The sequence below is a fragment of the Alosa alosa genome, chromosome 13 (genome assembly GCF_017589495.1).
Source record: "Alosa alosa isolate M-15738 ecotype Scorff River chromosome 13, AALO_Geno_1.1, whole genome shotgun sequence".
Lineage (NCBI taxonomy): Eukaryota > Metazoa > Chordata > Actinopteri > Clupeiformes > Clupeidae > Alosa > Alosa alosa.
The window spans coordinates 32,879,486-32,891,270 of record NC_063201.1 but is presented as its reverse complement, the minus strand read 5'-3'; the positions used below and the strand labels follow the sequence as shown (position 1 = coordinate 32,891,270).

The following is an 11,785-nucleotide window of genomic DNA, read 5'->3' as shown; positions in this document are numbered from 1 at the left end:
TGGCTGTAAATATGCTTCGCCATATTTAACGAACCAGCTAGCTTTGTGATAACAAAATCTTACCTTTTATGTGTTTATACCACTGAAAGTTATCCACATTTCAAACGATTAAATCCACAGTTATGGAGGAATTGTTTTGGGGAAGCAGTTGCACTTTATCCCACTTTTGCTGCCCTTTTTAAAATTAAACCACTTAAATCCATAGCCTAGATGTGCATTGCATAACGTTACAACTATGTTGACATGATGGTATAGCTAAATGCCCAAGACACGTCACGTCATAAAAGTTTTAGGCTACAAACACAAAAACTTAATGACAGCTCGTTTGTGGTGTTGCCTAGTGCTGCCTAATTGAAATGGTATGGGCAAGCTTTATCTTATATTAGGTTATTATGTGTGGCACATTTATTGGGCTTTAGCCTCTTTTAATTTATTTGATAAGGAACTGATAAAAACTGAGCAGCAGAAAAGCTGTCATAGTCGATACATAAATAGTTTATTATTATAATTAGGTTATTAATACCATTACTTTACTACTATTACTGTTGTTACTGTTATTATTATTATTATTAATTTTTATTATTCGGATGAGCCAATAATGTAAATCTGAGTCTGAAATGTTGGCTACAAACAGTCTGTAACTGCACTGCTGCTATTATAAATTGTTAACTTTCGGGAACTATTTGAGGCTTCCATTAGCCGCCATTGTTGAAAAAAAAATGGAACATTAGCGTCAATGGAGTTGTCGCAACTCTACCTTTATATGGCTCTGGCGTGGCCTACAGTAAGTAGCATAGGTTAAATAACAGACCCGCCACAATGTGCGGTATGATGATTTTTTACGAGCAAGATGATTTTGGTGCCCTACGCGCACTGCATGTTCTTAAATAACAATGATCATCAGTAATATTTTTACTTTTATCTTACCACTAGGAGTAGGCTACTCCTAAATAGCAATAAAATATTTGTTAACACTTTACTTGACGGGTGAGTCATGAATGTGGAAGACAGAACGACAAAAATGTGTCAAAATAAAAGTCCAACAATTGCAAAGCAGCATTGCCGTGTTTGTTCCAAACTTCTTACCTGATCACGTCACATCTGAGTCAATGGGCTATTCCAGTGCCAATAATGCCAATTGTTTCAATAATGCCAATTGTTTCATAAAAATGTATTTGTTTTATGATGGGCCTACCTAATGATTTCTCATCTTTTGCTACTGGGAATGTCCAACCGTAGCCTGGCTAGCGCCACCACTTCTCAATGAGACGTGGTCTGGGAACCAAACGTTCATTTTCTCGTATTTGAAATTAGGGCGGTAGTTTCCAGGCTGCCTTAGCAGCGTGAATCAAACCGCGCGCAAGGCAGCATGGGAACACCCAGGCTAGTCCAACCGTTCCAGGTTACACAACGGGTCAGCTGAATGTAGGCTAGTTTACCTCCCAGTGTTAAATTCAGTGATTATGAATACTTCACAACTTGTATAGTAAAGTGACTTTCGATGTAGACTTCATAAGATATTCATGAAATATTTACAAAGGCTGGAGAGAAAAACGGCAATGCTGCTTTGCCATTGTTGGACTTTTATTTTGACAAGTTGTCACCGTTCTGTTGTCATAAAAGGTTTGGTATGAATGTTGAGTCATGTCTCATGAAACAGTCATGAATGCTTTATGTGCAGTTTATGACAGCTGCTATGAATGTGTTATGAACTCACCCAGCAAGTAAAGTGTTACCAAATATTTTAGCTAGGAGTTTCTCTTATTAAGTTATTCACAAAGCCTTTCAGACCTACTCTTAGTAAGGAAAAATGACAACTCCTAAACTAAGAGCAAAGATTCTGGAGCGGAGCGCTCTAGAATCTTTGGCTAAGAGTGAGTGAGTCTTCGTTGCTATGGATGACGTTATTACTCATGCACGAGCTTGACTGAAGTGACCACCTTGATTGGCTGATGATTGTAACGCGGGAATGATTCCAAACACCTCCCTTACGATGATGAGTGACAGGTGACAGGTCTGAGAATGCGTGCGCTACACAAGGACAGAAGATGATGAATAACTGAATAAAAAGGCCTAGCCTAAGAGTAAGGCAAAACAAATAGCCTAGTAGCCTAATGAAACATACAGATTGATGTAGTATCTTTGTAACATTATTAAATTAATCTATTATGCCTATGCCTACGTTTGCAAAAGAGAACATTTTAATTTGATTCACAATAATGTTACATTTAATTTGCATGTTGACAATGAGTAGCCTAGTTTTGGTTGTTGTTGGTGGTGTTATTGCATGTTAGTTATGCCTACAATGCAAAATTGCTTCCTCACGATTGGAAGCTCCTGTAGCCGCATAGGATTTCAAAACATGGCGAAATGCCACAAAAAACGGTTTGTGAATAGGTCTGTGAGTTAGGAGTCCTATCGACTTCTTTTAAGCTGTCACAGAGTTAGGAAGGTGTGATTTGTTGGGTGCAGGGCCGGATTAACTGGGCACAAATGTCTGATGCCCCCCCCCTGCCCCCCAGCCAACGTGAATCGGGCGGCCAGTTAATAGGCCTATATCGTGAAGATTTTTCTTGCCATCTAAGGCACGAGCGCATCTGTGAGGCCAAGCCTCACCAAGTAACCCGTTTGTTTACAACTAACATTACATTTAATTAAACTGCTTATAGGCTATGCCGAAGTAGTTTTCCACATTTTGAATATTAGTGTCGGGTGAATTAGGAAATGTTCTCAAAGTAGCCTTATGGCTGAAAGCTGTTTGGGATCCCCCCCGGTCAAGCAATATAACCATACAAATGCGCGGCCTGCACTCATTGTTTCAAAAGAAGTAATTTCCGCTTTGTTGGAACTGAAGAGCTGTGGACGGCACGGCATGCCCAATGAAAATAAATGAACACAACACAACATAGACCCCGCTTCTCTCGCGTCAGTCACTGAAATGAACACAACACAGAACCCGCTTCTCTCGCAGCAGTCACTGACAGTAGCCTAGAATAAATGCATGGGGAAAATCACTTCCCCATGACAAAGACATCGTATTATGTAAACTTCCCACGACTTCAATATTTGACAAAATATCATGAATGGTACTTCAAGTATGTGTTATTTTAGATAGGGCACCGTTCGGATAGACCACCGGAGGAAAATAGGGGAGGTTCATTTTATTCTTTGTTGCGGGGAGGGTCACCCAACTTTTTTTAGTGTGTGTGTGGGGGTCACCCAAATTTTGTAATCATGAAAACAGCAACATTTCAAAGTGGCCTAGGTGCATATTGTAGCTTTCAGTCTCAGTCTTCACACTTTGGGCACCCCTCTCTGCACACCACGTTTACCCCTCATTTCCTTCTTTCTTGCAGAGTAGCAAGATAAAGGCCTCGTGCTGCGGCTGTCGTAGAGACTCAATGGAGACTGAGGGACATAGGCACTAGCAAAAGTTCTAGAGGGAATGTGATTTCTGGCGCCATATTACGTTCTCTTTCGTTCCATAGCTGTCAACATTGAACATTGAAAATAAGGGTGATGCCCCGGGTTTCTAACCCAAAATACGGGAAAATGTCAACATCGTCCCCATTAACGTCGGAAGGGTTGTAGCAACAAAGTAGCCTACTTTATTCACGCCTAACAGCCTATATTACAGTACTTTGGTCAACTTTACACTAAAAAGGCTACATTTACCTTTGGCTTACTTTTAGTATACCGTCTAATGTTAAAGGAGAATTCCGGTGTGATGTTGACCTAAAGTGTATTGAAACATGATACCGAGTGTGAACGTATGTCTCATAGCCCATCTCGGCTTGTCCCCTGCACTCCAAAATAATTCAGTGGAAATGCATGGATTCCAGTTGCTGCTACTGGAAGAAACTGGAATCCATGCATTTCCACTGAATTATTTTTGGAATCTGATCCCTTATCATACCTGTTCATTCTTACTCTTTGCTCGACTTATCGTGACTAAATTCAAGATGGCTGCAAACGTTAAACTTCGTGAAGATACTGTCTGTATAAATCGTCTTGTAAGTAAACTACCAGTGCTTTTTCAAAGTTCTCAATGTCTCGTTTTAAATGTCAGGGCCCTCGGAAGTCTACCAATGAAGTGTGGAGATACATTGAGCCTCGTAAATGGGTGTAAAACAGTGATTTATTTGCATGGCTAGCCCGATGCCGAAGCACCACTACTGAAAAAGCTGTTGGTAGCATCGGCTAACTAGCGCCAGATTTTGGAGTGCAGGGGACAAGTCGAGATGGGCTATGAGACATACGTTCACACTCAGTATCATGTTTCAATACACTTTAGGTCAATATCACACCGGAATTCTCCTTTAAACAGTGTGCATGCTTAACATTAGTAAAGCATACTTGTGCTTCATTCATCCACATCCAGCTCCTAACGTTTTGACAAGCATATCTACCAATTGACTTTGTTCCTGCCCAATCTCTAGCTTTGCTGTCTCCATCCTTTCTGTTTATGTTTGCAAAAATATATAGTATTTATTGGTAAACAGCAACAAGTGCAATTTGTTAATCGCTGTCATTCTCTCTCCTGCGCAAACAAAAATATGTTACGTTCCAAGTAGCCTAGTGCATAATTCTGCTTCATATAGTTGAACAAATACATTTGCTTATTTCACAGAAAAATATAAATAGCCAGTTTAGGGTCTACAGTGCAGAGTTGGTAAGTTATGGTAGGCCAACTTGGAGTAAATATACAAACAGGGGAAATTCTTTCTCTAGTAGCTGAGTAGCCTGATGGTAGGCAGGTGCGCACGTAGACATACGGCCGAACATGCAAGCGCCAATGAATCGTGCTCTCACGACAATCACGCCGTTAAACTTTAATAGGTTAACATCACTCCAATTTCGCCTTCAAGCAAGGAAAACGATGATTTGAAGACATCTGTTTCGTTGGAAGGGCAAGGAGGTAGCAACAGGGCAACACAGAGATAGGCCCGATGGCAGGGCTAATGTTATGAGAGTATTCAAATATGGGATATTCTACAGGAATATTAAAACGGCAAGACAGCGGGGGAAAGTTAAAATACGTGATACACACGGAAAAAGTTGGCATGCATTGTTTCGGTCCCCGTGCACAGGGATTATTTGTCACATTATTAATCACATATGATTATTTGTGAAATTGTCCAAACAGGTGCAACACATTTGAAAAGGAAGGACTGGTAGCATGCAAGCTCCTGGGAAAGATTGATTTAAGAACGTTATCACGGTGTGTCTTCGTGGCGCAAAGCAGCACGGGCGGAGGGTCATGTCTTTTTTGACAATTCTGTCGGAGGGTCATTGAACAATTTCTAGCAGGCAAGAGAGTGTCATGCAACTTTTTAATGAAGTACTCAGAATCCCTCCAGTGGCCCCTTCAATAAATAATGAACAGTCCCTAGATTGCTGCTGGGCTATATGTCTTGGTTCATGTCTGTTAACAACTCAACGCGACGTCAAGCGCGCCGCGGTTGCATCCATTACAAACAAACATGCAATGTGAACGTCTGGGATTGGGGAGAGCACTAAATGCTCTACCGAATAAGCACAAAGTCAAACCTTTAAATGAAAAACACTCTTTAATAATCAAAAAAATAAACCGCTAATGAAGTAAACTTGTGACCATCAAAAATCGTTTATCGCCTGTAACAGCAAAAACTCTAACCGGAACGTTTAATTTGTCCTGCGTTTCTTCTACGTCTAACGGGATTCACTCGCAGTTAACCAAATATTTCTTCATTAGGCAGGGCAGGCATATTTCTGGCTATTACATTATTTCTAAACCAGTCTGCTAAAGTCTGTAGTGAAGTCTGTGTAGGGTTTTCCAGGCTCCATTTCTTTTTACGAGACACCCTGCTCACTTGAGACATCTGCCGGTTGTTTGGGTTGTTGCAGCGTCACTGGAAAAATACAAATTAAAGTCGCGTGATCCCGTGTGCGGACCGCGAGGGAAGCTGGCCAAATCAAAGGACTGCCCACTCTAAGTGGTTGTTTCATTATTTGTTAAGTATAAATCATGTACTTACAAACAATTGTTTTGGATAGGCTTATTTACTATTAACAAACCATTTATAACTGTGTGAACAAATGCTTTACTGATAATAAATTATGTATGAACAATAAATTACTGATGATGAACAAACCATTAACTAATAAGTAACAAAGGCTTAATAAATGATGAATTGTGTGTAGTTATTATAAAGTGTTACCAGAGTGGTGAAAACTGCCCAATGCATCACCAGTTCCTCACTCCCCTCCATCGAGGCCATCCAGACCAAGCGATTCTTGCGTAAGGCGCGCAGCATCATCAAAGACTGTTCTCTCCCCAACCACAGACTGTTCACCCCTACTCCCCTCCGGGAGGCATTACAGGTCTCTCCACACCCGAACCAGCAGGTTCAGAGGAAGCTTCTTTCCTGCGGCTGTCACCAAACTCTACTACTAAACTCTAGCTCTGCATCCCGGACACATCCAACGAACTAAGCACCCATCACCCCCCGCCCCGCCCCCGCCTGATGCCTTCTTGCCTGTGCCTGTTGAGGTGTCCATGACCATGGCAACCTTGACAGGGACAAGGAGGCGGACATCCCCCTGCCACTATATTGCACATATCTGTACATGTTGTTCATACATTGTTCTAATTACATAGTCATTTTGCTCTTATAAGGTTACTGTTAATACACTGCACATACTTATATTTAATTTATACTACTCTAAACCACCTTCTGAAAACAACTGTATACTACTGTCTACACTGCACTATATATTTTGTCCTGTCTATGCACCACCTATATCGCATTGCACTTTTTCTGCTTTTTTGCACTTCTGGTTAGACACAAACTGCATTTCGTTGTTCATAATACCATGCACCTTAATAAGGTTCCCAAGGCCTTTAGGAATAAAAACAGTGCCACAATATCAGAGCCCATCCACCATAATTTTCATTACGCATGGGCTTCTTTTCAGAGGTCAATCATCTATGTACACCAAATGTGACCCTGCAAGGCGAAACCAGTCGTTTTGGTAAAATGTACAAAATTAAGTTATTGTACTCACTCGAACGGCCATAAACTAAGCTTTCCAACGATATGTATATCGAGGGTATTGCATAAAGTATCGCTAAGATAACCGCATCCAAAGTTGGCATGGTTCTCCTGTCACGATACGCCAGAAGAGGAGAAAATCACCTTTTTTCAGTCAATTGTCACGTGCGATAGTGTGAGGGCACAGCTATGATTAGCCTTACGGTAGCGTGACTGAAGCTGATGACTGACTATGCAGTTTCAACCATAGTTTCAACCCTGCAATGAGTCTTTTTCTGCCCCCTAGTTAATACCTGGGATCGGTCATAAGGTGTCACTGTAGAATATAATTAATGTATTTCGGGGAAAGTAAGGGGAGAGGAAGTTCTGTGTACACAGATTGTGTATAGCCTAGCCTACTTTTAAAATGTGCTAGCCTACTTCAATGGAAAACTTCTCCTGGTCCCTAAAATGACGCCAGGATATTTCTAAAACTTTGTGCTTTTGACCGTTCGTGCCCTGAAAGGCTTTCACATTCATACTCGGTTACATCTGCCAAGAACGATATAGAACTGACACATTTACATTGAGTAACGAGTAATGAGTAGCCTAACGCAGTGGTTTTCAAAGTGGGGGCCCGGGGCCCCCTTGGGGGCCGCGAGGGGGTGCCAGGGGGGCCTCAGCAAGTTAGAAGGAAAAATAAAAGAAACAAATAAATACATTTGAAAAATGTAAAATATACCTTTTACTATGAGGGTTGTTATACAATGCCATTAGAATAATTTGTCGCATATCTGAACATTATATTTTCCATGATAATGACTGGGAATAATAGTGAAGTGATAGCTCTCATATAGCATAAAGCCCCAAATGCAATTTTTACACACTGTGTGCTCCATCGCGAAGCGCTTGTGGCTAAAATAATTATTAGGATTAGCTTAATGTATTTTTACATTTGCCGTAGTTTTGTCGATGGGTTTAATAACACATCAAGGGGGTCCTTGGCCAGAACCTAGTGGTATTTGGGGGGCCTTGTCGTGGAAAAGTTTGGGAACCCCTAGCCTAATGAGTAAATTAGCTCCACCGTACCCTACCGTAAAATCTTATAGCGGCGTGGACAACGGAATGACTGCTAATGTGTTGAATCTTCACCTAAATAAAGTAAGGGTTTAACAGTCAAAACACAAGTTTATCCGTGAAATTATGCGAAAAGGTGAAATTCAACATTTTAACCTGTACGTTTGTTTATCGTGAATTTTCTCAAAATAGCACCGTGCACAAAACGACTGGTTTCGCCTTGCAGTCACAAATGATGATACCTTCTCTGATGATACCCTCTCCAACAGTGGTTCTCCTTTTGCCTATATTACCATCCTCCATACTGAGTATGGGGGCAAGATAACCATGGATCTTTGTCCAAGCATGTTTGTCACATTTCCAGTTGATAAGAACCTTTTAATTGTCTTAACTGTAAATATGGACATTTTCAATGAAGCACCTAGTTTTTATAGCCATTCCCTGACTTACAACTTTGTTTTTAGTGTATCCTCTCGTCTTTCTGGTGTTGAAAAAATGCCTCTGTGTCACTTTATTATAGTCACTTTATTATACATTAGAAAAAAAGAAAGAGAAGAAAAGAAGTTGAAATTAGATATAAAAATACTTCTGTTACATTTTGTGTATAAGATTTTCTAGGGGTGGCCATAATTGTGGGCAATGTTTTTTTGAAATACAATGAAAATCTTGCTTCCCTACAAAGTTGGAATTTTTTTCCTCATTATTACAATAAATCGGCAAAAGATTTGTTTTTATACTTGTTAGTATGTATGTGTATATAGATATAATCTTTTATAATGATGGCTATCTGGCAGAAGCTAGAATAGGTGACAATTTTCTTAAAACTTACTGCACCAAACCCTCTAATAAAGATTATTTTTTAGATAATTCTTCAGCAAAATTGAAATTAGTAAATGGTTGTGAATATGAACATTATTATAATGAGGCTATACTGGACCAAGATCCTACATTAACTAAAATAAATTAGTTCTTCTTCGTCATGACTCATGTAGTACACATGCCTCACACAATATTTGATTTGACCCAAGATAATAACGTTTATTTAAGTTCCATTGATAGAAAAACAAAAAAATACACAAGTATCACACATTTCCACACAACTAATGAATTACCAGTACATTTTACACTTTTAAGTAAATATCCAAATCATATATTGTTATACATTTTTTGTTATATATTCTTTGCCCCAAGGGAGTTTGACAAAAAAATAATGCAGGGAAAATAATTCATAAATCATTTGGTCTTAATGGTGTCATGAAGACCTCACAGAAAAACGCTGTTTGGGAATGAGAATTATGATCCACGGCGTAGCTCCTACTCAACACCAAGAGGGATAGTGAAGGATAAGTAGTCTGACACTTCTCCCCACTGTGCTCTCATGTGCTGAAAAATTGTAATCCAAGTTGTCAGTACTGCCACCCACAAAAGTAAGCCCAGTGCCGATCTCTTTACATCTGAAAGAAGGCATATAGCAAAAGTGTAAACATCAACGATCATTTGGGTTCACTGAAATGCTTTGACTACCACCCAGGGCGATGTTTTCTGAAACCCTAATCGCTTATACCTGCACACTGCAAAAACTGTTTATCTAATAAAATCTAACCAAGTGTTATTATGACCGCCGCTAGCGAAGCTATCATGTTCAACATCCAACATAGCTAATATTTTATTACAACTTTGCCACGATATGGCAGTTTAAGTCCGCTTGATACTGTAATGCGTAAGCCATTGGTTTCCAAAGGAGATTTTATTTGTGTCGCCAGCATAGCCTATTGACAATTTATGTCAATTTACCTTATAAGCCTACCTGTAGCTTAGGGAAGCTAACAGCTTTCTATTAGGATCTAGTTTGTTAGTTAGAGTTTTGTCATAACTCCCTGATGCATTTAGAATAGCCAGAGCGTGGATATCTCAATCGGAAAATTAAACAATATCGGGTGCCTATGGACTAGGCTGGGTGAACCCAGCCTAATCTGCCCGCTATTTATTTTTTGATTTCTTAAAAGATTGAGCTTGTTCTGGTGAAAGCCAGACTAGCCATGGACCTCAGTTACACAATGCAAGGGAACATGAATCAGCCTATATTTGCACAAACAATTAACGGACAACAGCTCTTCAACTTTGGCCCGTTAAAATGTGTATGAACAGTCTAGCGGCGCATTTCATCAAGGCCCATTTGGACAGGTCAGTTATTTGCACCACTGGTTAGATGTAAAACAGCATTTCGTTTCAGACTACTGTTACTTAATTTGTGCATTAACAATAACGTTTCAGACTACTGTTACTTAATTTGTGCATTGACAATAAAGTATCACATGAACTAAAGATGACTAAAATCTTATGTAGAAGAAGAAACATTCACAAAAAATCCATCCATCCAAAAATGACCTTTGTTTTTGATAGCTGTTGAAAACGGCATGGAACTGACAGAGATGTTTTTGTTAATTAATTAATTAATTAATTAATAAATAAATAAATAAATAAATAAATAAATAAACAAACAAACAAAACTTTATGCTGATACCTTTTGCTTTTCCCAAATCAGTCAATCCAGTTGCAATGGATGAACTGTGATGAACTGCCCTACTTGTGATTGTTTAGAGATTTTAAAGGTTTTATAACAATGCTACATCTTCTTTGGCTATTCTACAATCTATTCACCTTTTCAGCACCAGTAGGCTACTTTCTGTGCAGCCGCACACACACACTCAGGCATGCCAAACAAGCATACACAAAAGTTTCAAGAGTGGGGGATGGAGTAAAATATGGAGACAAATTGAAGCAGGGCTCTACACTAAAAAAAAAAAATTTTCAGGAGCACTTGTGCGCCCAAGTTAAAAAATTTAGGAGCACAGACAAAAATTTGGGAGCAATTCAGTCAGTCAGTTCTGTACTTAATTTACACATAATCTAACATTATACTGCAGCTAACAGTTAAACATGCCAGTGCACCAATTGCGAATATTAAGAATGACTGACAACATTTAGGCTACAGGAAACAGGATTTTAAAGATCAGTGCTTACTTTATTTTCAGTCTGTTCTATTTTCCTACTGTTCTAGTCTGTTCTATGTAAAATAATATAATGCATTGCCATATTTGCATTTAGTCTGTATATCAAGTATCCTGCCAAATGTAGGCTAATTTATTTATTTGTGAATCCATCTATAGCTAATCCAAATATGCCCATGGTGACCTATCTGACTGCATACTGCCTAATAGACTACTACTACTAAAACAGTACATTTTCTCTTCCACAAAACCCAACATAGGCTAATCAAGGATGTATGTTTTATACTTTTAGTTTTTATTTGAAATATCTGCATTGATGGGGGCAGTAGGCAAACGTTAGGCCTACTTTTCGTTTTGCACTTCAGCTTGTATTCGTGTAAACAAACATACATGCGTAGAAGCCTGGAGTTGTCAGTAGCGTTCTACCTTTGAATAAAATGGGAGTATTACGGGAGGGTACTTTTGTGCCGGTTCGTTCGCTACAGCTATATTTTGCATATTGCAGCCAATACGTCAACTGGGCTAAAAGGCATGTTGGGTTACCTTTCCTTCTCTCACTGCATTCTCAGAATCTCATCCTGTTCCTCCTATATCCAATTAATTCGGTGGATAGAAGAACTAATTTCTTCAATCTTTGCATCTTGGCTAGCTAGTCTAACTTTCCGCTTTTTCTGTGCGCTCTTG

The 11,785-nt window shown here is 39.4% G+C and overlaps 1 protein-coding gene across 1 annotated transcript in view; it reads right to left on the bottom strand.

The window, feature by feature from the left end:
• Positions 1 to 9,102: 9,102 nt before the first annotated feature.
• psenen (presenilin enhancer, gamma-secretase subunit) overlaps positions 9,103 to 11,785 on the bottom strand; it is a 34,178-nt gene continuing 31,495 nt past the window's right edge. Inside the window, exon 4 of the mRNA XM_048261030.1 lies at positions 9,103 to 9,544. Within this exon, the coding sequence (XP_048116987.1) occupies positions 9,405 to 9,544 (140 nt within the window). The 3' untranslated portion in view covers positions 9,103 to 9,404. The remainder of the gene's footprint in view (positions 9,545 to 11,785) is intronic.